Source organism: Taudactylus pleione, unplaced genomic scaffold (assembly GCF_031769625.1).
Source record: "Taudactylus pleione unplaced genomic scaffold, aTauple2 ptg000435l, whole genome shotgun sequence".
Classification (NCBI taxonomy): Eukaryota; Metazoa; Chordata; class Amphibia; order Anura; family Myobatrachidae; genus Taudactylus; species Taudactylus pleione.
This window is the reverse complement of record NW_028284837.1, coordinates 701,417-728,377: the sequence shown is the minus strand read 5'-3', so window position 1 is coordinate 728,377 and position 26,961 is coordinate 701,417. Positions and strand designations below refer to the sequence as shown.

Sequence of the window (26,961 nt, the reverse complement as noted above, 5' to 3'; positions counted from 1 at the left end):
GCAGGTTTAGCAGTAACCTCTCACATTGGTCGAGTTTTATCTTCAAAATGGGAAACCATCTGGATGAGAGTTTAAATCATGAGAGTTTTTAAGTTTATAAACATGAGAGTTTGTCTGTTCTCGGACTCTATTACATCAGGCAAGTTTAAAAAGTGTGAGAAGTTACTACTAAACTCTCATATATTCACCCTGTTACATTTGGCCCATTGATGTGTCAAAAGTGCTTCAGGGAGGTGACCAGATGGAGGAGAAGTTGGCCAGGGAAGAGATAGGGGAGGCCAGGAGATTCCGGGGCACATGTTGCACCACCCTAGTTAGGGCCCTGATAAATATATACTGTACCCTATAATTTCAAGGTTTCAATCGGTTCCAATTTCTCAACTACTTATGGAAGTCCTTCACTTACCTGTCTGGTTAGAAATTTCTCCTGGTAGACATTGGGCACAATCAAAGCAGCAGATGGGTTGTCCTGTTCTAGCCACCTTCCTGTATCCTGGAGGACAGCTCTCACTGCAGACCGAGAGAGGGACCTAAGATATAATATATCATGTTATTATATGAATGTTATTTTTCTAAAAGAGCATAACATAAACAAACAATAAATAACAAGAGGGATAACCGTAGTGACAGCTACACAATACAATGAGCATTAGTATGACCACAGTACAAATCAGATATCATTCCTGTGACCCCCACACAATACAGAGATCATCCTTGTGATCATCACACAATACATAAAGCATTATAGTGATTGTGGTATAATACAAAGCATCCATGTGATCACCACATAATAAAAACAGCATCCTTGTGGCTGTCAAGCAAAACAAGTGTCAAGAATATGACTGAAAAACAATACCATGTGATGGCCGAACTATACAGAGAGCATTCCTGTAACCGCAACATAAAACATGGCCTTAATCAGAGACCAACATAAATACAATTTGCAGATTTTTAGACCACAAATTGCTTTTTACTTTAGTTCACCTAACCTGAAATTGCAACTTAGTTTGGGGCTGGACTTGGGCTGGACTGTGTGCAGATGCTAGGAATGAGGGTAAGAACAGTAAAGGCATAGTAGGTGTATTCACAAAGTAAAACTACAATGGGTTTATAAATATATGAATGGCACTTCCATTAGGGAAAGCTGGTATCTAAGGAAGACTTTGATATCAAATGTACATAAAATCAGAAAAGACAGAGCACACAATAGTGTAAAACTATACAATAAACCATACTGTACATCAGTGTAACCTATATTAATTAGATAAACTGTGTAGAGAATTCTGTACATAATTTAGGCTTCCTGATGAAAAAGATAATGGGCTACTGAAACGCGTTCAGGATCTAATGGGTCTTCTCTACCTCAAATGAAGGACCAATCCAGTTTCTAGGGAACAGCTACTATAATAGAGTAGCCATTTGGACATCATTTTGGCTATTATTACAGGCTCCAATCCTATTGTAATCCAGATTAGAACCTTTTAGAGTGTTCTGTGTATTTGTTATAAGATTTTATATGTTGACAAGTGAGTTGATAAAATTAAGTTAATTTCTTCAGCTACCTACTGGAAGAAACAACAATAGAGAAAAAAAACCAAGGTGCTAATACCTATGGAAGATAGCAGGGGCCTGCTGTATAACACACCCCACCTATTTGACAGCCAGCCCTACGAATATGGGAAAAACTGGATAATTCCCAAAGAGATAACAGGAAAGGAAAGGCGTTGGGGCACTAGTCAACAAGTGGTATATTTAATAACATAATCATGACACATGTAATGATCAGATCATCGCTAAAAATCAGGAGACATCGCACAATGAAAAAAATAAAAAATACTAAATAATACTAAAATAATAAATAATACATAAAAACAGAATATGGATATAGACTACCTATTAAATAGACACAAAACCAGTATGCACCACACAGAGTGAACATAATGTTAAATGGCATAGAGAATACGCTGACTCCTATAGAGCATAAGTCAGTGCAGCTTAGTAACAAATTACTCGAATGCTTGTATAAGCTTGAGAAGATATAAGCACCCTGTTTTTTATTGGAGCAAAACTGGGCAGAGCTGGTTTAATGTTGATAGTTTGGAATTGGTGTTTATTGGTTGTCAATCAAAATGGCTATCCTATTAGGCCTCCGTTTAGGCGGGGTTTAGCATTGCTATATAAAGGCTGGGGGAGGGGTTTAGCTTCCTCTTTCCAGATTGTGATCCAGTCGGATAAGTAAACTGTATCTGCTGATACTGTATTTGCAGCCATTATGTGTGTTTTTTTCTGTCCCTATTTTCTTTCTTACATTCTTTTCTGTACTACTTATATCTTTCCCTTCATAATCTACTCTATTTTCTCTTTTTGCTTGTATCCTTTTAGCCCATTTTTCAATCCTCCCTAACCCCCTCACCTTCTTTACCTCATTCCCTTCAACACCCCCCCTTCTATTTTCGTTGGTCTCCGTTTTTGTTTTACATTTATAATGCCCCGTCCATGTCGCAGCGCTCCCCCCCGCCACTTAGTCGAGGCAGCAAGACCATTAACGGTCGTGGCTGACACTTCTGCCACCCGCGGTGCGTGCCTGTCTGCAGCGCGCGCCGGATCCCGCCCTCTGCCAGCCGCCACGGCTGCGGCGGCTGCGCATGGTTCTGGTCACCCACAGCCATCTCCCTCTCTTTCCAGCCTGCAAGCGTGGCTGGTGAGGGGAGCGGCGGGTGTGACAGGCACTCCCCGGTTGCAGGCAAGCATTGCCAGTGACGGGGGGGAGATTCTCACTCGGCTCTGCCGATAAGCCCCGCCCACCTGGGCGCGGGCGCCATTTTGATAAGTGAGGAGGTTTTAACCTCTTCATGTTCACCCCTATGGCTCTAAGAGCTGGGGGTCTGAGTGCACTTTCTGGTAGCAGTGGGCATTCCTCTCCAGTTAGGGGATCAGATAGGTAGTGGTCAGGCTTCACCAGCTGCAGGCTCACTCCGCAGGCTGGTTAACCCATTTGGTGGGATACAGATCCCTAACCTTGTCCCACCTATAATGCCTTCTCCACTACCTTCAGTGGGTAATCAAGGTGGGATGCAGGCATTAACTTCTGCCCAAGGGGAGATGCCTGTGCAGGGTTTCTACTGGCCCCCTTATTTTTATCCAAGTTTGTGGCATCAGCCAATACAGCCTCAATTTACAGGGCCCATGCAACAGTTGTGCCCCCCTCAATTTGTTCAAGGAGCCGGTCAATTTCATCAAAGTTATGTTGCGGCTCCTTTGCAATTTAATCCATATGCACAGCAGGTGCATTACATGCATGGGCAACAGGGTAGTCAGCAGCAGAGGTTGCAACCTCCCCTTCCGCTTGCTCCCCCACCAGCTTTACCCCCCATTCCTAGGCAGGCACCACCAGCGCAGCCCCCCGTTTCTGCGTCACCTCAGATTATGTCAGTGCCATTAGTTGATACAAATGTTTTAGATGTTATAGACTCTAATACTGCGGTCTTGAGTTCGCAGGCTCCTTCTTTTCATTCAGCACTAGCGGTGTCGGCATCGACTTCTACGGGCGCTGAGGATGAGTTATCGGCATGTCAAAGTGCGGTGGGCGAGGCGTGCATCAAGTATCAGGCCTCTTCATCTGTGGTCGAATCGCTGGTCCCTTCCACATCGGGAGCAGGTGAGAAAAATATTATGCCCAATGTTAGCGCTTTGTTGTCGCGATCTGAGAAATCTTCTGATTCATCCAGCTCCGCAGAAAAACCACGCAAGCTGATGAAGTATTTCGTGCAGCAGTTGAAGGGAAAAGGCAAGACCCCTAAAAGGGCAGGTAGCGTAGCCAGTTCTGCTCCGGATGCGTCGGGTGATGCGGTCCATTGCTCAAATACAGTGATATTAAGGAGGGTTAGGTCTAAAGTTAGGGAGAGGATTAGAAAGGGTCGTTATGTGGATATGTTTTCAATAGCCCACAATGCTAAAAAAGCTTTAGACTTAGCTAAGGCTGGGGGTCCAGCAGCGGAGGAGGCTAGAAGGAGTTACCAGAATTGGCTTTCTGGTGTTTATGTTTTTGCGGCCTGTTACATAGAAACTCGGCAGTGCTTAAATATATTAAAATATCTGCATTTAGTACAGGGCATGTATGTTTCCACTAGGGTTAATGTATGGAGGCAATATGACAAGCTCTTTAGGAAAAAGCAAGATGGCCAAAAAATTTGTAATTTTGGTTTTAAGGATGTTGAAGTGTGGTTAGAGGTCACGCAGCATACAAGACCTACTAACGAGGCTCCAGTGGGGCATAAACAGCCCTTTGTGTCGCGACCAGGTTTCAACACTGCGGGTAGAGGGAAATGCTATGCATTTAACAACTCGCAGTGCTCTAGGGGGACAAGCTGTCGTTACAGGCATGTCTGCATCCTCTACGGGGTTAATCAACCATCAAAGGAATGCAGTTGCCCAGGTGCTGGGGAGAAGGGAGAACCGCGTCCTAACCCTAAGTAAAGCTGCGTCGCCAGTTAATGTCAGAGTTTTAGAGCGTTGGGCGAATCGTTATCCTCTTAAGGAGGAAGTTAAATTTTGAATCCAAGGTTTTAAGGAAGGTTTTAGGCTGCCGTTAGTTTGTCTAGTTTTAGTAGTGGCTAAAAGGAACTTGAAATCAGCTAAGGACTTTCCAGACGTGTTAGCAGAAAAGATTAACTTAGAGGTTAGTTTGGGTAGGATGTGTGGCCCTTTCACCCTACCTCCAATAGATAATCTTTGTATCTCACCTCTTGGGATCGTGCCGAAAAAGGATCTTGGGAAATTCAGGTTAATTCAACACCTGTCTTACCCGGAAGGTGGTTTGGTGAATGACGCTTTAGATCCAGCAGATTGCAGCGTCACTTACCAGTCATTCGAGGATGCCCTTAGTATAGTGCAGGGTTTTGGAAAGGGGGCTTTGTTAGCCAAAATAGATATTGAGTCTGCATTTAGGTTGCTTCCCCTTCATCCTGATTCCTTTCATTATATGGGTTTTAAAGTAGGTGGTTTATTCTATGTAGACAAATGTTACCTATGGGCTGTTCTATTTCATGTTCCTTTTTTGAATGTTTTAGTTCCTTTTTACAGTGGTGTATTCAGGCTGGTACAAATCAGGCAGGTGTCACGCATTACTTGGATGATTTTTTGTTAGTAGGTCCGGGTTATAGTGATGTGTGTGCTGAACTTCTCTCTTCGGTGCAAGCTTTTTTCTCGGTCTTGGGAGCACCCATAGCTGAGAAAAAGACGGAAGGGCTGATTACCAGATTGTCTTATCTGGGTATTGAGGTCGATACTGATTTGGGCCTCTGCAGATTGCCAACTGATAAGGTGCAAAAACTTAATGATTTGTTGTTCAGTTTAGTTTCAGCTAAAAAAGTTTCTTTGAAGCAATTGCAATCTTTGCTAGGTTTACTTAACTTCGCATGTAGAGTCATCCCAATGGGTAAGGTTTTTTGCAGGAGGTTAGAGCGAGCTTCAGCAGGTGTTAAAAAGGCCCATTACATGATTCGCTTGTCTGAAGAAATGAAAGATAACTTTATGGTTTGGTTGAAATTTATACGCGAATTTAATGGGATAAGAATTTGGCTGCTGTCGCCAGTATCTAATAATGATTTGCAGCTTTATACGGATGCGTCAGGTTCTATAGATTTTGGAGCTTTCCTTGAGGGAGAATTGTGCACGGAAGCTTGGCCAGAATCGTGGCACGCTGAGGGCTTGACAGGTAATTTACTCCTGCTGGAACTTTTTCCCATTGTGGTGGCGGTGGAGATTTGGGCTTTAAAGCTTAGTAATTGTAGAATCATATTTTGGTGTGATAACCTAGGAGTAGTGCAGGCCATCAATAATCAGAAGTCAGTTTGCCAGCAAGTAATAAGGCTTCTTAGGCATTTGATTTTTGTTTGTCTGTCTATGAATATTGAATTTACAGCTAAGCATGTTCCTGGAGTTGAAAATGAGATTGCGGATGCATTATCTCGTTTTCAATGGGAGAGATTTAGAGCGCTCGCGCCTTCTGCAGTGGTTCATGGTTTATCTTGTCCTGATTGTGTTTGGCAGATCATAAGGCCGGCATTATAGGACTTGCTTTAAAAGCACTGGCTCCTGTTACTTTGAGATCCTACTCGGCGGCCTGGAGCGAGTGGCAGGCATTCATTTCTGGCGCAGAAGAGGGTAAGAGTGTTCAGGATTTGATGTTAGAGTTTGTCTGGCGCTGGCATGAGAGCGGCCGTTCAAAGTCATCCATGTCAAGCGCATTATCAGGAATTTCATATTTTGCTTGCTTAAATGGTTTGGTGGACCCCACTAAGTCTTTTGTAATCTCTAAAGCACTGAAGGGATGGGCAAAGGAAAAGTTGAAGACGAGTGATTCTCGTAGGCCCATTGACACGGGGATGCTAAGGGACTTGGTGGTGGCTGTATCGGGTATAGCAAAAGATGATTTTGAGGCTTGTTTGTTTAGTTTAGCTTTTGCATTAGCGTTTTTTGGGGCGTTAAGGGTTGGGGAGTTAACAGCTGTTAATTAGAATTCCGTTACTTCAGGTATCATGTTAGTTAATGTGATAATTAAACCAGAATTGCTTGTTATTAAAATACAGAGGTCAAAGACAGATCAATTAGGAAGGGGGCGTTGGTTCTCTGTCCCGTCGCATCCGAAGCCGAGCATATGCCCGGTAGTGTTGACTAATAGTTACAACCAGCGCAGGCCTAAGGGAGGGGTACAATGGTTAGCGCACGCGGATCTTTCGACGCTTTCAAAGTTTCAGTTTACGAGTGTTTTTAGTGATTGCCTTGTAGCTCTGGGTTTGCCAGTTGAGCTATATGGCACTCATTCATTCAGAATAGGGGCAGCAACCTGCGCGGCAGAGTCAGGCTGTTCTGCTGAGTCGATAAAGCGCTTGGGAAGGTGGAAGTCTTCTGCATTTAAAAGCTATATAAGAAGCGATAAGCTGCAAAAGTAATTGCGCTCCCTGCGAGTTTGTTCTTTGGGAAACCCAGGACCTTATGTCACCCGCCGCTAGGGGGGATTTGGCGTTCTTTTCACCTTTGCCCTCAAAAGTAAAAAGAGGTTTGGTGTTGTTCACCTCCATCTGGGTCACCCAATTAACTCAGTTTTCCCCTGCCTTGGTTTATCATATTTAATGAATTTCAGTTACTAATGCTTTGTTATATACTTCACACTTAAGGGGTTTTTTGGGAAGAGATTGTCGGGTGTGGATTGTAGGACACTCTTGTTTTCTGGGCAAGTAGACACCCTTGTGCCAGGTCAGGTCCTTGTGGAATCCGCTGGATCGGCTTGAGAGGTTTTAAGTGGAATGGTCTGTTGGACCTTCTTTGGCAATCAGAGAGTAAGTGGGGTGTTCCGGATTATTTAGTGGTGCACCTAGGCGGTAATGATCTTGGTACTGGTAAAGGAGTGGAATTGATCATTGCCATTAAGAGGGATATGAAGGTGATTGCAGAACGTTGGCCTCAAGTTAAGCTCTGTTGGTCAGTGGTCATTCCGTGGAGGTTTTGGTGTGGCACGCACACTGGACCTGCTATAGACCGGATTAGGAGGAAGTTGAATGCTGCAGTATCCAGGTATATAGTTGGTTTAAATGGGATTGTAGTGAGGCATCCACGCATACGTTATGAGGAGGAGCATTTGTATAGGCCAGATGGGGTTCACCTGACAGACGAGGGTTTAGAGTTATTTGTCGCTGCCATTTTGTCATGTTTGGCATAGTTTAGAGGCGTCCTAGAGGTTTTTATGGCGTGACGTGGTCAGGGTCCACGTTGTGTGGCAGAAAGCAGTGCTCATCGGCGGCTCAATTTAGCGCAACAGATCTTGGCTAGCATTTCCCCTTTGAGAAAGGTGAGTCGGTCATTACTTTATGAGAGGACCAGGTCATCATCCTAAGGAGGGACCAGCACTGTGCTAGTTAAGGGGAGGTGGTACTACCCATGATGGTTTGCGCATGGGGTGGAAACTCCACCCCAATTTAGGTAAATAATACTTATATGGGCTGTAGACCGATTGAGCACTGCTTTTTTCGCCACCAGGCTTAATTCTGATTCTAATTCGTATTAATAAATTTGGCTGTGACCTCTTTTTTACAATTTATACAGTTGTCGCATCTTTATTTATTATTCAGTTATAGTTTAAGAGTGGTGTGAAAATAATAAAACTATGGGTGACTTATAGAAAAAGGAGAAAATAGAATTGTCACAATTGTAACTCCATTCAGGAAAAATACTTTGTATCCTTTTAAAGCAACCCAGTATTTTGTTGGCACAGTTCCCAGAAATTAGAGTGAGATAAAAACACTCACTAAACATGCATGTTGCTTAAAATTGCCATCGGAAACCCATGCCGCCACTCCATAGCCTCACTCTAAACAGTGATTTACCTGGGCGTATTTACAGTCTTTTTTATCCTTCCTTTTTATGTCCTGAAGTGGAACTGCTGTATATTAGCAGAACAGGAGACTTCACATATACTGATTATTCTCCTGGGAACTGTGCCAACTAAATACTGGGTTGCTTTAAAAGGATACAAAGTATTTTTCTGGAATGGAGTTACTATTGTGACAATTCTATTTTCTCCTGTTTCTATGTTGCTAAGCAGCACTGTCTTATGGGGGGCATCCACTAGACGATTTTATTCCTGTCCAACCTCTTAACGATTTTCCCTTGAAGTTTCCCTTGAAATATGATCTTCCACTCTGAACAATTTGCAAAAGATTTGCAAAAGATATGCAAACGATTTGCAAAAGATCTAACAATAAACTATGCTGTTTTAATCTGTGATTGAGAGCTTTCAGCTATAGTGGGCAGATAGTGGTTCATCGTTTGATCGTTCAGTGTGAACGATGTGTAAACGATGTGTAAACGATTTGTAAGCAATCAAGTGAAATTGACCTGCATGTTCAGTCGATGGAGGAGACGATCAAACGACCAGCGGGAGCGCGCATCGTACATCGTTAGAAACAATTACTGCACGATTTGCAAACGATGTTCAAACGATGTTTGAACGATTATCGAACGATTTTATCATTGTCATTCAATCGTTCAACTTTATCGTCTAGTGGATACCCCCCTTTATGCTTTATAGGAGTCAGCGTATTCTCTATGCCATTTAACATTATATTCACTCTGTGTGGTGCATACTGATTTTTGTGTCTATTTAATAGGTAGTCTATATCCATATTCTGTTTTTATGTATTATTTATTATTTTAGTATTATTTAGTATTTTTTATTTTTTTCATTGTGCGATGTCTCCTTATTTTTAGCGATGATCTGATCATTACATGTGTCATGATTATGTGTTATTAAATATACCACTTGTTGACTAGTGCCCCAACGCCTTTCCTTTCCTACCTAATGGAAGCATTGCACTAGATATTTTTCCCTTGTTTTGCATGGTTATATCATTATTGTTTAGAGAATTTCATTCAGAAAAATATATCATACAGTATATGATATACTTAATTTAATTTTATGTAAGACTAGTTATACTCATTGGTGTTTGGATACTCTGCAACCTTTTGTTTTCTCTATTTGGGAAAAATATTGTAGACACATTTTGATTCTGAATCATCACTAAGAGCGGTATCCAATTAGCACTGAAAATTGTTCTGGCACTAATTGATCCCCGCAATCTTTGAAAAACGAGGATTTTTTGCCGATTATCCCTCATTTTCGTCTATGTTTTTTTTCACCCTATCCTATTATTTTGGTCAAAATAATAGGATAGTTGTACCAAAAGCACATAGGAGCCGCGATAAGCTTGCGGACCTATGCATTTTCACCTTTTTATTTGTAAAAAAAACACATCAGGTCCCGAAAAAAAAGTCCTAATAAGTGCCGCCGTCGGGCCAACTTTGGGGCTAATTGGATAGCCCCGGGTGATGTATTAGCCGCAATAATTTACCCGGGCCTATTGGATGCCCCCCCATAGGGTGGACAATGTTAAGATAATATTACATTGTTTTAATTGTTATGTTGTTTTCAATGCACTTATTTAGTATGAGGTGTGGCTGATACTATAAATTATGTTTAATTTTATTAAGTGCATATTGACTCCATTCAACTTCTATGCACTTCCCTTTGGCATCCACACACCATTACATTCTTATTCCATTGGTCAAAGCCGTGCTGTAGCTCATTATCTGTCACCTGTCTCAACTTCTCCATACTTTTCTTCTTTGCCTCAGTAAATGATGCAAAACGGGTTCCCTTGAGTACAGACTTGTCTTTAGGGAAATGAAAGAAGCCACACGGTGCTAGGTTTGGAGAGTTTGGAGAGTGTTCTAGCACTGAATTCTGTTTCTTGGACAAAAACTGCTTCACAGAGAGAGCTGTGGGTCTGATTCAGAGCCGGACGCTATTTGCGCTCGCTCGTTCAGAAAAAAGGGTGGCTATTTAAATTAACCGTTCGCTCTTTGCGGTCTGTTCATGCCTCTATTTCTGAACGAGCGAACAAAACATGCAGTCGTTATTTTGAAAATAACGCCCCCTGGCCGCTCGCACCATACGTCATCTCCGCTATTTATTTGATTAATTGAGTACATCGAATGGCGTATGAACTGCTCGCTATTCTTGTGGTTGGTTTTTCCAACCGCAATCATGCGAGCAGTTCTGACTATAAAACAACCAAGTGACGTGGTCGATGACGCTGCTTTGTTAATTATGCTCACCCTTAAAACGCCCGTTTTGATCTTCTGGCACGCCTGCGTTCTGATCTCCACTCCCCGTTTTCAAGCACCTTCCCCTGTTACCACCCACAAACGCCTCATCCTGTCACTCAAATTAGCAGGCATTTGCTATTTTGCGAGCACACGATTTTCGGCCGCACTGACTGGTTCGCGCATGCGTACTAAAACCCATACGCATGCGCAGTTGTGCGAACATCGCTCGGAGCGAATGAGCGGCCGCTTACGAGCGGCTCTGAATGAAGCCCTGTGTGCCCTGGTGCATTGTCTTGATGGAGGATGAAACAATTTTTCTCAAATGTGGCCTCTTTCTTCTGATTCGTTCATACAAAGCTGCTAGAAAATTTTTGTAGTAATGTTGAATCACTTCTGGCACCCTGTCTTCCAAAATAACATCAACGAAAAAAATTAACATGGTTATGAATTTGGATTTGGTTTGACGTTCTTTCTTAATTCTTGGTGATAATCGTGTTTTCCAGTGCATGGACTGGTGTTTTGTCTCAAGAGCATACTGGAAGATCCATGTTTCATCACAGGTGATAAATAACTTTACAAAATGCAAATCTGCTAGAATTTTTTCCAAAATGTATGTACAAATGTGCTTTCAATTTTCTAAATTTTTCCATATGTTCATTATCATTTAATTTGTTTTTGATATGCATGGCCTTCCAGGACATTCATCATCTTCGACATCCTCATAACTATCTCTAAATCTTTTGTGCCACTTAAAGACACGTGTGTATCTGTGTGAAATTGTCATAACCGTTTTTGGAAAGGATATTCCCCCACTCCTGTTAAACTCACACCGTATGGTTTATTTTTTCCAAATACAGGGCCTGATTCAACAAGGATCACTGCTGCAATCACGCATGCATTTCAACTGCGATAGTATGCTAATCCATTGCAATCACAATGCCCTCACAGCATAACATAAGGATGCCCACTTTACTTCACACATCCGTAATGTTTTGCAAGACTGCAAAACCATCGGTACAACCATCGCAGCCTCACGCACAGTTGCACAAGCCCTGACCTCAGACTGCACAGTCCATTGCAGTGGATAATTTATACATGCCCCTGCAACAGCGTCCGAATGCACTGGGACATCTGCCTTTCGCCGACCACCCCCAATCACCACCCACAAATGGCTCTTCCTGTCAATCACTCTGCGATCACGTCCCCATCACAATAGCTACTTTGTGTACACGCACTGCGATGTATATGCATGCACAGAATGTAGCAATTGGCCAATTGTGTGCATATGAGCAACTGCGATCCAAGTTGAATCAGGCCCACAGTCTAATTGTTTAATAGCCACACCTCATATATACATTGTGAGAACACTACCCACAGTGATTTAAGGAGGCTCACTACAGCAATTACAACTTCATAGGTCACGAGCCCTAACCAGACATAACTGGCAGGAAAAAAATGGTATATATATATATATATATATATATATATATATATAAGGGGTGAGCGGGTTCGGATTTCTGAAATCCGAACCCCCCTGAGCCCCCCCGATCCGAGGCCGATCCGAGTCAGGCTCGACTTTTCCCGCCTGACTCGGATCTGAAATCGAGGCAAAACGTCATCATCCCGCCTTACGGGTCTCGCGGGTTTTGGATCCTATATAAGGTACCCGCGTCGGCGCCATTTTCTCACTCGGCTGTGGACAGTGAAGAGGGAGGGTGGGAGATAGGGCTGGCTGGGCTGTGTAGTGTAGTGTTGTAGTGTAGTGTAGTGTTGTGCTGTGCTGTGCTGCGCTGTGCTGCTGTTGTCCATAGGGGCTGTGTCCACTACTTCAAAGTCCATAGGGGCAGGCTGGACTGTGTTGTGCAGTCAGTTGTCCATAGGGGCTGTGTCCACTCCAAAGTCCTGTGCAGTGTCCCAGTCCTAAAGGGGTGCTGTAGTGTTGTCCAGGGGATGCTCTGTCCGTCAGGGGTGCTCCAACCAAGTGCTAAAAAAAAAAATCAATTTTTTCTGTGTTTGTGAATTGTGTGCACTGTGGCTGCACGTGCATCAACAAAGAAGCAGCGCCAAGCATGCGCCTGTGTCCCATAAGTAAAAGGCCGGCTGGCTTGTTCGTTAAAGGGTGCTGTAACCCCCAAAGGGCACTCCAAACAAAATAAAAAAAAAAAAAATTTTGTGTTTGTGAATTGTGGGCCTGATTCAGACCCACTCATGAGCGGCTGTCCGCTCGCAAGTGGGACGATGGTCTGCACTGCGCATGTGCATGATGGAGGGAGCTCCGTCGTGCGCATGCGCGAGACGCGACGAGCGAAGGACTTTCCTTTGCTCGTAGTGTCTGATCAAAGGGGGCGTGCTGTCGATGTTGATTGACAGCACGCCCCCTTTGGTGGGCATGCCGGGGGCATGCCTGCCAGACGGAGGCGTTCCCAAGGGAATGCCTACCGTCAGAAGCCGGCCCCAGTGACATCACTAGTGATGTCAGTGGGAGTGATTTTGGCTCTGATAGAGCCAAAATCACTCCTGGCCTTGCAGTTGAGAAACTCAACCGCAGGCTTCTGCTTGCAGTGGCGATGGTCGCGATGGTCAAGACCATCGCGACCATCATCCTGCACGCTCGTATATGCTGTGGGTGGTGACCCACAGCTATACGAGCGTCCAGGAGGACGCTCCTTATTTATGGAGGTGGGCCCTGATTCAGAGCAAGCGTTCTGGTCACAGAGCATCCGGCTCTGAATCAGGGCCTGTGTGCGCAGTAGCCGCACGTGCATCAACAAAGTAGTGCCAAGCATGCGCCTGTGTCCCATAAATAAAGGGCCGGCTGGATTGACCGCTAAAGGGTGCTGTAACCCCCAAAAAGCACTCCAAACAAAATAAAAAAAAATATTTTTTTGTTTGTGAATTGTGTGCGCAGTAGCCGCACGTGCATCAACAAAGTAGTGCCAAGTGTGCGCCTGTGTCCCATAAATAAACGGCCGGCTGGATTGACCACTAAAGGGTGCTGTAGCCCCCAAAGTACACTCCAAACAAAATAAAAAAATATTTTCTGTGTTTGTGAATTGTGTGCGCAGTAGCCGCACGTGCATCAACAAAGTAGTGCCAAGCGTGCGCCTGTGTCCCATAAATAAATGGCCGGCTGGATTGACCGCTAAAGGGTGCTGTAACCCCCAAAGGGCACTCCAAACAAAATAAAAATATATATTTTTCTGTGTTTGTGAATTGTGTGCACTGTGGCTGCACGTGCATCAACGAAGGAGCAGCGCCAAGCGTGCCCCTGTGTCCCATAAGTAAAAGGACGGCTGGCTTGTCCGTTAAAGGGTGCTGTAACCCCCAAAGGGCACTCCAAACAAAATAAAAATATATATTTTTCTGTGTTTGTGAATTGTGTGCACTGTGGCTGCACGTGCATCAACGAAGGAGCAGTGCCAAGCATGCGCCTGTGTCCCATAAGTAAAAGGCTGGCTGGCTTGTCCATTAAAGGGTGCTGTAACCCCCAAAGGGCACTCCAAACAAAATAATAATATATATTTTTCTGTGTTTGTGAATTGTGTGCACTGTGGCTGCACGTACATCAACGAAGGAGCAGCGCCAAGTGTGCGTCTGTGTCCCATAAGTAAAAGGCTGGCTGGCTTGTCCGTTAAAGGGTGCTGTAACCCCCAAAGGGCACTCCAAACAAAATAAAAAAATATATTTTTTTGTGTTTGTGAATTGTGTGCGCAGTAGCCGCACGTGCATCAACAAAGTAGTGCCAAGCGTGTGGCTGTATCCCATAAGTAAAAGGCTGGCTGGATTGACCGCTAAAGGGTGCTGTAACCCCCAAAGGGCTGTCCAAACAAAATAAAAAAAAAATTCTGTGTTTGTGAATTGTGTGCACTGTGGCTGCATGTGCATCAACAAAGGAGCAGCGCCAAGCATGCGCCTGTGTCCCATAAGTAAAGGGCCAGCTGGCTCATTTCTTAAAGGGTGGTGTAACCCACAAAGTGCACTAGTCTGCAACAAAAATAAAAAAATATTTTCTGTGTTTGTGTGCGCCTTAGCCGCACGTGTATATCAATATAACATAAATGGAGGACCAAACTTTCTCCGATAAAAATAAAATAGGGAAAGATTAAGAACCACTTCCTCCTAGTGCTGAAGCTGCTGCCACTAGTCATGACATAGACGATAACATGCCATCAACGTCATCTGTCAAGGCCGATGCCCAATGTCATAGTAGAGGGCACATACAATCCCAAATGACAAAGTTCAGGAAAATGACCTTGAAAAAAACATTTAAATCAGCTGAAGAGAAACATAAACTTGCTAGTATGCCATTTACGACACAGAGTGGCAAGGAATGGCTAAGGTCTTTCCCTATGTTCATGACTAGTGGTTCAGCTTCACATGACGATGGAAGCCCTCCTCCCACTAAAAAAATCAAACGAGTTAAGCTGGCAAAAGCACAGCGAAGAACTGCGTTCTAAGAAGATATCACAAATCCCCAAGGAGAGTCCAAGTGTGGTGGTGGTTGCGATGCCTGACATTCCCAGCACTGGACGGGAAGAGGTGGCTCTTTCCACCATTTGCAAGCCCCCTGCAAGTGCTGAAAGGAGCACCCACAGTCCACTTGCTGATATGCAAATTGAAGATGTCACTGTTGAAGTACAACAGGATGAGGATACTGGTGTAGCTGGTGCTGAGGAGGAAGTTGGCAAGGAGGATTCTGATGGTGATGTGGTTTGTTTAAATCAGGCTACGGGGGAGACAGTTGTTGTCCGTGGGATGAAAAAGCCCATCACGGTCATGCCTGGGCAGAACACCAAACATTCCACCTCTTTGGTCTGGCAATATTTCTATCCAAATCCGGACAACAACTGTCTTGCCATATGTACCATATGTAAAGGTGGAATAAGTAGGGGTAGGGATGTTAACCACCTAGGAACATCCTCCCTTATACGGCACCTGCAGCTCATTCATAAAAAGTTACTGTCAAGTTCAGAAACTTTGGCTAAGACCATAAGCAGTCCAGGGACACCTAAATCCAGTTGTCCTGTTGTATCCAAGCACCTGCAAACCACACCGTCAACTCCCTGCTCGTCAATTTCCTCCTTAGTCAGGATCGTAAGTAGTCCTGCAGGCCATGTCACTGGCATGACTGACTCTCCTATCCGGGATTTCTCCGGAGGATCCTGCATTGCTACGCCTCCTGCTGCCGCTGCTGCTGTTGCTGCTGCTGGGAGTCGTTCATCATCCCAGAGAGAAAGTAGGAACACCACTACTTTTACTAAACAATTGACCCTCCAACAGTCCTTAGCGAGGAGGATGAAGTACGACAGCAGTCATCCTGAAGCAAAACGTATAACTGAGGCCTTGACTGCTATGTTGGTGTCAGACGTGCGTCCGGTATCCACCATTAGTGCAGTGGGATTTAGACAATTGATGGAGGTAATGTGTCCCCGGTTCCAAATCCCGTCTAGATTCCACTTCACTGGGCAGGCGATACCGAGACTGTACAGAAACGTCAGAAAAAGTGTACTCAGTGTCCTGAAAAATGCTGTTGTACCCAATGTCCACTTAACCACGGACATGTGGACAAGTGGAACAGGGCAGACTAAGGACTATATGACTGTGACAGTCCACTGGGTAGATGTATCACCTTATGCAGCAACAGCAGCAGTGTCACCAGTAGCAGCATCTCAGAAACGCCAGCTCGTCCAAAGGCAGGCTACTCTGTGCATCACCGGTTTCAGTAAGAGGCACACCGCCGACAACCTCTTAGAGAAACTGAGGGAAATCATCGCCCAGTGGCTTACCCCACTTAGACTCTCCTGGGGATTTGTGATATCTGACAACGCCACCAATATTGTGCGGGCATTATATCTGGGCAAATTCCAGCAGGTCCCATGTTTTGCACACACAATAAACTTGGTGGTGCAGAATTTTCTGAAAAGCGACATGGGCGTGCAGGAGATGCTTTGGGTGGCCCGAAAAATTTCTGCCCACTTTCGCCATTCAGTGACTGCATGCCGAAGACTGGAGCGCAAGCAAACACTCTTGAACCTGCCCCGCCATAACCTGAAGCAAGAGGTTGTGACGCGGTGGAACTCAACCCTCTATATGCTTCAGAGGATGGAGGAGCAGCAAAAGGCCATTCAATCCTATACATCCACCTATGACATAGGCAAAGGAGGGGGTATGCACCTGACTCAAGCGCAGTGGAGAATGATTTCCGTGTTGTGCAAGGTTCTCCAGCCCTTCGAACTTGCCACATGTGAAGTCAGTTCAGACACTGCCAGCTTGAGTCAGGTCATTCCCCTCATCAGGCTTTTGCAGAAGCAGGTGGAGAAAGTGAAGGAGGAGCTAAGACGGAGCGATTCCGCTCGGCATGTGGGACTTGTGGATGAAGCCCTTCATTCGCTTTGCCAGGATTCCAGGGTGGTCAATCTGTTGAAATCAGACCATTACATTTTGGCCACCGTGCTCGATCCTAGGTTTAAAGCCTATGTGGTGTCTCTCTTTCTGGCTGACACAAGCCTGCAGAGGTGCAAAGACCTGCTGGTGAACACACTGTCAGCTGAAGCGGAACATGACACGTCAACAGCTCCTTCTTCAATTTCTCCGGCAACTGGGGCTGCCAGGAAAAAACTTAGGTATCCTAAGCAACCCGCTGGCGGTGATACAGGGCAGGCAGGACCAAGTTTGGACATCTGGTCCAGACTGAAGGACCTGGCAACAATTTCGGACATGTCTACTGTCACTACATATGATACTGTCACCATTGACAGAATGGTGGAGGATTACATCGGTGACAGCATCCAAGTAGGCATGTCAGACAGTCCATACCTGTACTGGCAGGAAAAAGAGGCAATTTGGAGGCCCCTGTACAAACTGGCTCTTTTTTACCTGAGTTGCCCCCCCCTCCAGTGTGTACTCCAAAAGAGTGTTTAGTGCAGCCGGAAACCTTGTCAGCGAAAGGTGTAGGAGGTTGCTTCCACAAAATGTGGAGAAGATGATGTTCATAAAAATAAATTATCAACTCTTCCAGGGAGTCCAGCCTCCAGAACGTACAAAGGGACCTGTGGTGGTGGATTCCAGTGGGGACGAGTTAATACTCTGTGAGGATGAGGATGTACACAACACTGAAGAGAGTGAGGAATCGGTGGATGAGGAGGATGAGGACGATATCTTGCCTCCGTGGAGCCAGTTTGTGCAGGGACAGATTAATTGCCAGCTTGTTTTGTGGGGGCCCAAACGAACCAATCATTTCAGCCACAGTTGTGTGGCAGACCCTGGCGCTGAAATTAATGCTTTGTTAAAGTGTGCATGTCCTGTTTATACAACATAAGGGTGGGTGGGAGGGCCCAAGGACAATTCTATCTTGCACCTCTTTTTTTTCTTTGCATTATGTACAGTTTGGGGCCTAGTTTTTCAAACTGCCATCCTGTCTGCCACTGCAGTATCACTCCTAGACGGGTCACGTGTTTGTGCCGCCCACTCGTGTCGCTTAGCATAGTCATCCAGCTACCTCGGTGCAACCTTTTGGACATAAAAACACTATTGTGAGGTGTGAGTTGTTCAGAATAGACTGGAAATGAGTGGAAATTAAGGTTATTGAGGTTAATAAAAGCATAGGAGCAGAAAAGCCAACACATTCTGTGATTTTAGCTGTTTTTATGCTTTTTAAAAAAAAAAATACAGATCCAAAACACAAAACCCAGAACCCAAAACACGGAAGGTTGGTTTTGGCAAAACCAATCCAGATCCAAAACACGAAGAAAGATCCAGAACCAAAACCAAAACACAAAACATGAAAAGTGGCCGGTGCACACCCCTAATAAATATATATATATATATATATATATATATATATATATATACTGGGGTATATCTATAATGGGTGCAGGGTGTGCAGGGCACACGGGTCCTAGAGTCCAGAGGGCCCCAAGCCACATACCCCACACATATATTTCCAAATACTTACCTCTCTGATGCCCCACATCAGCTGGAGAGGTGCTACACAGAACTCCTGGAAAGTGGCTGCAGTGGGCACTTTCCCGGTGTACTGTGCATGAGCAGTAGAGAAATTGCTGCAAAAATGGCTGCCGCGCCATTTTCCTTGTGTACTGCGCATGCACAGTAGACTCCGGCATACTACTGAATGTGTCAGCAATACACCCCTGTATGTATATATACTGTATATAATAAAATAAAGAATAAAGTTCCTGATAGGCAGCTTCCTTGGGCTTATCTCGAGAAACACTGGACAGATATTGAAGTATGAAACAATAATGTATGACACAAGGGAGACAAGCAGTGATGATATTAGTGATGCAAGTGAATGAAAAAACAGATGTGAAGCACTTCGGCTTATGCTGCCTAAACCTTTATAGATATATCACAGCGATGGACTTATTTTATACCATGTAGAGAGTGACACATATTATCTGGTTTCTTGAGAAAAATTGATGTAAGCCCTGATTACTGATATAAAATGTAAGTTTTTCCCTTTTATAACCATTCCTATTTCACTTATGTAAAAAAAGAGTCCAATTCCCAGTAAGAGACAGACATTTAACGTGGCTGGAGTTGAACTTGGTGGAGACTGTTTTGCTCATAAACAACCTTACATGGCCCTTTTGCGTGTTACGAAAAAACTAAGGGCCTGATTCAGAGCCGCTCGTTACCGGCAGTACGCTCGTTCTGAGCGATGTTCGCACATCTGCGCATGCGTACGGTTTTTAGTACGCATGCGCGAACCAATCAGTGCAGCCGAAAATTGTTTGTTCGCTATATAGCGAGTGCCTGCTATTTTGAGTGACAGGAAGAGGCGTATGTGGGTGGTAACAGGGGAAGGTGCTTGAAAAGTGGAGATCAGAACGCAGGCGTGCTTAAAGGTCAAAACGGGAGTTTTATGGGTGTGCATAATTAATACAGCAGCGTCATCGACCACGTCACTTGGTTATTTTATAGCCAGAACTGCTCGCAATATAGTGGTAGGAAAAACCAACCACAAGAATAGCGAGCAGTTCATACGCTGTTCGATGTACTCGATTAATCTAATAAATAACGGACATGACGTATGATGCGAGCGGCCAGGGGGCGTTTTTATCAAATAAACGAGCGTTTGTTTTGTTCGTTCAGACATGGAGGCGGCAACAGACCGCAAGGAGCGTACGGTTCATTTGAATAGCCACCCCTTTTTTCTGAACGAGCGAGCGCTAATTGCGAGCAGCTCTGAATGAGGGCATAAATCTTTTCATGTTTACGCTGGGATGAAAAATATTTATGTCATCTACATCATCTACATCATCTACAAGGCAATCTTATAAGACCTCAGTTACGACTATCGCCATAAATAAACAATTGCTCCCGAGTGAATAGATGTAGAATTAGGAACAAATGAGGCAGCAATCAGAGACTTAAAAGTGCAGAAACAATGGCGTTTAGTGTGTCAATGTTTTGGGGACCTGAACCTCGTCTTCAGGAGAAACACAACTGTGGGGATCATTCTCCTTATAGGAAGGCACTGGCACTCTTTTCACCAATACCAGAATGACAGATTATCTCCATACTAATCATGTGATAAATGTATAGCCATTTATCTATTAGCTGTTTGATTCACATGCATTCAGTACCATTTCCATATATTACCAGATATACATATGAAGATGCTTACACCTGCACAGAACTAGTATTTCTGCTGGAGTCTCACCTGAGTTTCTCCTATAGGCCACAGCAACAGACTTGAGTTGATGGTCAGAGCTTCATCGGGTAGTTTCGCAGTATTATAATAGCCAATCACAATTTGATTTACAGTCCCTTCTGGGCTCAGCTGCCAGTTCACAACACTATAGACTGCAGATTGGTCTCCATTCTTATCAAAGTAACTGTTGTTCCCATTACTTAGTGTGAGTCTGACTTTCCTGATATAGTGCGTGAGCTGTGTGGAGAGGGAGAGTAAGATCATTTGCTTACAGCTGCAGAAGGAAAAATTGATCCTACTTATTACTCTGAAGCATATGGGAAAGATTTCTGGACTGCACAAACCTGACTATATATATGATGGGAGGTGCTACCTGATGAGACTAATTGCAGGCACAGAAACAGACAAATCTCAGGTGCACAACTCCAAATTATTAATAATATGGATATGGTGGGTAGGCCCATAAGCTTTGCCATGATTATGCTAAAAACCTCTATTGATTGCAAAATTTTATTGCATTTATATATAGTATTGATGATTTGGAGTTGTGCACCTGAGATTTGTCTGTTTTTGTGCCTGCAATTAGTCTCATCAGGTAGCACCTCCCATCATATATATAGTCAGGGTGTGCAGTCCAGAAATCTTTCCCATATGCTCCATTTAAGGTGCTTTATTGCACTTCTGAGGGAAAAGAGACGCCCTCATTCTGGACTAGCACCCTTCCTTATTGGTTTAAAAGTATGGAGTATGGTAATGTATATGCACACTGTATTAGGCACAATTCTAGATAAGTCCTACAAGTTATATACTGTAGTGCAACTTTGGTTCATTTTTGGGGTGTGGGTCCCCCTTGATTGCGTTGGTTAATCTGTCTCAGGGCACCACATTAAACCACATTTTCCTTTATAACACATTTTAACCCTTCACTGTGTGTGTTTAATATATATGTACTTCACTTTTTTATTTTCATTCTTTATATGCAGCTGCTCCTAACTATCTCTTTACACTGCACTTTTTTCTTACTATGGTGGTGCCCTGGAGAGGCTTGGCTGGGCCAGTTTTGCGGGGTCCTGCACTCTGGATTTGAACGCTAGTATGTTAGGGACCTACCCGAAAGAGGTTACCTGGATATGGTGGGTAGGCCCATAACCTTGGCCATGATTATGCTAAAAACCTCTATTGATTGCAAAATTTTATTGCATTTATATATATTATTAATAATTTGGAGTTGTGCACCTGATATTTGTCTGTTTCTGTGTCTACTTATTACTCTACAGATTATGGCCCTCATTCAGAGTCGATCGCTAGATGCAAGCAGTCGCACTGAATGAGGGCGGCCGTTTGTGGTGTGAACTGTGGCCTCCTGGTCGCCAGCTAAGCTGTGGGTTACCACCCACAGCTCTAGCAAGCGACCAGGTTGACAGTTGCGATGGTCAGGACCATCGCAACCATCGGGGCTTGCGACGAGACCCTAAGGTTGGGTCTTGGCAAGTCCAAGCACAATCCCCAGGGAGCTTCCTGCTCTGATCGAGCACGAAGCTCCCCACTGATATCATTACTGATGTCAGTGGGGCCGCCCCCAAACGGCAAGCGTTCCGTTGGAAATGCCTCCGCTTGGCCGGCCACCCCCCCTGCCCGCTTCCCAAATGGAGCAAGCTGTCAATCACCATCGACAACTCGCCCCCTTTGATGCGAGACCCGTAGCGATGGAGCTCCCGTCGCTAGCCGGGACTCGCGCATGCGCAGGTCGGATCCGGCTCCGACGTGCGCATGCCCGGTGGGCAAACATTGACCCGGTTGCGAGTTCTCAGCGCTTGTGACCAGGTCTGAATAAGGCCCACTGTCTCCTGTTTCACATTTATTGAAAAAAAATATGAGAATAAGAAAATAACATAAAATCACAATTATTTAGCTACTTTTCATTTTCTGGAAAAATTTCAAAATTTGTTTCACATATTGATATTTATAAGAATATTCTACATTTCATACAAATTAAAACCTGTCAAACACAAACAGGCTCATGTTTACTTGTACCCAATTTGTGACAAAGAGCAACTGTGGAATTCAGAAAAAAAAACCAATGCATTTTGCAGAGCCTGACATACAATATGCCCAGCTGCATCCTTGTCCGTAGCGCAGCATCTCGCGGTCGGAGATGCGCATTCACGTCTCCATAGGATTGAATGGGAGACGCACTCCCGTGATCAGAGATGTGCATTAGCTTCTTCATAGGTTTGAATGGGGATGCATTCCTGTGATTTGGGGCACGCCATAGCATGGTGTATCATGGCGCATAGTGTGATATGTGCGCACATTTGTGGAGTGGTCATCCACAATGAACTTGGTCTCATCTGTACAGTATGTTAAGATGCATTCAAATTAATAGTATATGTGCCACTTCTATACCAGAAGACAACAATAGTACAGTATGGGATATAGTTATGGAAACGGTTGCCGCGTGGCCACCGGCCTCAATACTGACATTGAAAATCCCGACAAAGGACTTAAGATAGGAGTCAAAATACTGACGCCTATCTTAATCCGGACACTGGAACACCGAAGGAAGCCAGCCCTGAAAGTCCGGGGCACCCTTAGCGTTAGCTGCGTGGTGAAGAGTTAGGTTTAGGGAGCGTATCGAGGTAAGGGTTAATTTTTTTGAGGGGGAGGTCAGGGTTAAGCAAGCCTTTGGGGGAGGGTTAGGGTTAGGCACCACTGGTTGGGTTAGGGTTAGACACTAAGGGGGTAGGGTTAGGTTTAGGCATGAGAGGGGGGTTAGGTTTAGGACCTAATGGGGAGAGTTAGTAACATTTGACAAAAAGGTCTAAAAAAACTGAAGCAGCAAACTTTGTGAAAACCAATACTTGTGTCATTCTCAAAACTTTTGGCCATGGCTGTATATGTATAAGGGTTACATCAAGAGAGAAAAGTGGTATATGTTCCTGGGTTACACCAGGAGATAGCAGTATTATATGTGCCTGGGTTAGATGCAATGGCATCACAAGTGGGGTGTGGGGGGTGCGTGTCATACTTGGGTGTCACCTGCTGAGGGGTGACACCAAAGTGTAAAGTGTAATGAAATAACAAGGGAATAGCCCATACCTGTCCATGAAATAGCTTTTGAGTTGATAGTCCCATTACTTTTGGCCCCTTAAAAAGTGGGAGGCACATATAGAAACCATTGTAATTCCTACACCGTTCACCTGATTTGGATGTAATTACCCTCAAATTAAATCTGAAAGTCTGCAGTTAAAGCACATCTTGTTTGTTTCATTTCAAAGCCATTGTGGTGGTGAATAGAGGCCAAAATATGAAAATTCTGTCAATGTCCCAATATTTATGCACCTGACTATATATGTGCCTGGGTTATACCACGAGAGAACAGCAGTATATGTGCCTGGGTTACACCAGGAGAGAACAGTAGTATATGTGCCTGGGTTACACCAGTAGAGAACAGTAGTATATGTACCTGGGTTACACCAGGAGAGAACAGTAGTATATGTGCCTGGGTTACACCAGGAGAGAACAGTAGTATATGTGCCTGAGTTACACCAGGAGAGAACAGTAGAGAACAGTAGTATATGTGCCTGGGTTACACCAGGAGAGAACAGTAGTATATGTGCCTGGGTTACACCAGGAGAGAACATTAGTATATATGTCTGGGTTACACCAGGAGAGAACAGTAGTATATATGTATGGGTTACACCAGAAGAGAACAGTAGTATAGGTGTCTGGGTTACACCAGGAGAGAACAGTAGTATATGTACCTGGGTTACACCAGGAGAGAACAGTAGTATAGGTGTCTTGGTTACACCAAGAGAGATCAGTAGTATATGTGCCTGGGTTACACCAGGAGAGAACAGTAGTATAGGTGTCTTGGTTACACCATGAGAGAACAGTAGTATATGTGCCTGGGTACACCAGGAGAGAACAGTAGTATATATGCCTGGGTTACACCAGGAGAGAACAGCAGTGTATGTGCCTGGGTTACTCTGGAAAGAAGTAGTAAAGATGTGTCCTCTCTCATAGTTGCTCAGGTCATGCCATACAGGTTTCTTAGATGCATTTTGAAAATTTACTGTGGTGAACGCAGTAAAACGCTATAGAATCCATGGCATGCAAATCACAGCTTAACAGCTGGGTACCATACTAACTGATTAAATAAATTATTTTTATTTTTGTCTTCTTTGATAATAAAAGCAAATGTATATTCAGTTTTATCCCTCCTGTCATATCTGATATATGCAGCCATAGCTTCCCAACGTTTTTCATTAGCATAGTCCCAAAGAAGAGATGTGCATTTCATTTTCAAACTGAACACACCTGAGCTAGGGGTTTCCGAGATTGAACCGATCCCGCCACGTTTGGATCTGAGAACAAGGCAAAATATCATCTTCCCCACGTTGAATCTTGCGTGTTTTAGATTGTTTATTGTTTACATAAGCTTTATATTGAGTCGGCTAACACTCACTCAACCTATAGTTTCTACTCTCTTTTGCGCCAGCTGCCTGCATTCTCCTCTACATTCTGGATGCCAACAGTTGGATCTCACCATAGTTTGTCACTGTGTGTGTGGAAGGGGAAGCCAGAGAAGAGTTGTTGTGGTGAACAGAGCCAGAAAGGCTGCTCAGGAGACGATTTGGAGCCAGAGCAACTTAGCATGGACAAGTTCTCCTAATCATCAATCAAATCAATTTAGACTTCAAAGTTTTCATCTGGGCCTTTGGTGGTTGTAAATAAACATTGCAAATAATGATATGCCAAGGTGAGGGGGCTCTGAGCTGGCCATCTGGTATTAAGGGCATGAGTTTGCTCTGAGGTATATTTAAGGACATGAGGTGGCACCGGGCTGGTATGTAGGGGCATGAGGGGGCTGTCACTGTGAGACATATATAGAGGTATGAGGGGACTCTGAGGCATATAAAAAGCATAAGGGGGCTCTGTGCTTGCACATAATGACATGAGTGGGCTCTGAGGCATAAAAAGGGGTATGAGGACGTGTCAGTACATTTAAACGCCGGTGCAGGGGCATACATAAATTATCCACTGCAATTCCTATATGCAGCTTGGGATTTCACGGTGTGCAATGAGGTTAGCAATTACTGAATAAAGTCAGACCTTGTGCAAGTGTGCATGAGGCTCCGATTGTCCTCAATGTTACCAATGTTGTTGCAGACTTGCTAAATATTATGGATGTCTGAAAGGTAAGGGGGACTACATATGGCATTGCGATTGCAATCATTAGCATATCTTCGCAGTGAGACTGCATGCGTAATTGCTATTGTAATCACAATATCCTTGCTGAATCAGGACCATTTTTATAAATCATATACTGTGAGGGGCTGATGATGGTCTACAGTATATTGTTTTTTATTACTGTATTTGAGGGCAGGAGAGACTCATGCTGGAGCACTATGGTGTGCTTGGGATGAGCACAAAACATAGCTTTCATGTATCTAATAAATCATTTTACAAAGAAACATAGAAACATAGGATTTGACGGCAGATAAGAACCACTTGGCCCATTTAGTCTGCCCTTTAATTTAAAGTACATTTAAATACAAAAGCAAATTCAACATTTAAGAATATAAAAACACACACATATATTCCACTTAAATATTAGGTAATATTTATTACCTGCCATGGTTTGAAATTCCAAATATCTGTACAGGTACCATTAGAAAATGGCCCTTCACCCTCCTTGCAGTTTTTCAGATCTTCCAAAGCTTTAGCGAAAACATGTACAGACAAATAAGTATAATAAGAATATTTTAAGCTATTAGTGTAGGTGGAGCTGTTCTTGACATCATCTAAACGTTCTTCTCCTGTGCATTCCTTTACTGTCGCACCCAAAGAGCCAGTAAGGTTTTTACCATAAGCAAAGTTGCAGTTGAAAATTTTCTCCCAATACAAGTTGACCCAGTTCTCCTCCATAGACTGGGAAGGACGTATCTTACTAAGGAACTGACTTAATCCCGCAACCTTATAATCAATACCAGCTAAACCAAGAGTGCCAGATAAGATTGTAGCATACTTTCTTGCTGTCAATAAGATAGACTTGGACCAACCGACATTTCCTATAAATATCTTCCCCATGATGTTCTGTTTCAACATTTCATTCAGAATAGGAACAAAATCTACGCCAACAGAGAATACAACGACCACCTTAGCTGTTGATGCCTTAATAACCTTCACTATATGTGGAGCATTGCGATCTGGTTGTTCCAGACGAATGTATTCGGTAAAAGCTACACACGCTCCAGCCTTGATTATCTCTTGTTTTATTGGCTGAATTCCCAGAAGACCATAATCACTGTCTGAAGCCACAAGACCAATCCAAGTCCAACCAAAGCTCAAAATAAGCTGAGCCAGTCCCATTGACTGGAATTTATCACTTGGATACGTCCTGAAGAACGATGGACCATTTTCCGGTCACTCAGTAGAGAAACACTTGAATATGGACTTATCTAAATGTAAAGAAAAAGTGTAAATGTATATATAAATGATAACTACTAAACTAACAGCTCTTCAATTGTTTTTGCATAGTGTGCATCTTATTATTGCTCTATTTGTAGTGCATGAAAAACAATTTTGTTTTACATCACTGTTCTTTCCTTTACAAA

The 26,961-nt window shown here is 43.8% G+C and overlaps 1 protein-coding gene across 1 annotated transcript in view; it reads right to left on the bottom strand.

Moving 5' to 3' along the window:
- Positions 1 to 26,716, bottom strand: part of LOC148505875 (extracellular calcium-sensing receptor-like) — a 47,711-nt gene extending 20,995 nt beyond the window's left edge. Inside the window, exons 1-3 of the mRNA XM_088447627.1 lie at positions 25,976 to 26,716; positions 20,351 to 20,578; positions 407 to 530 (exon numbers count right to left, since the gene is read on the bottom strand). Coding sequence (XP_088303753.1) covers positions 407 to 530; positions 20,351 to 20,578; positions 25,976 to 26,716 — 1,093 coding nt within the window. The remainder of the gene's footprint in view (positions 1 to 406; positions 531 to 20,350; positions 20,579 to 25,975) is intronic.
- Positions 26,717 to 26,961: the final 245 nt, after the last annotated feature.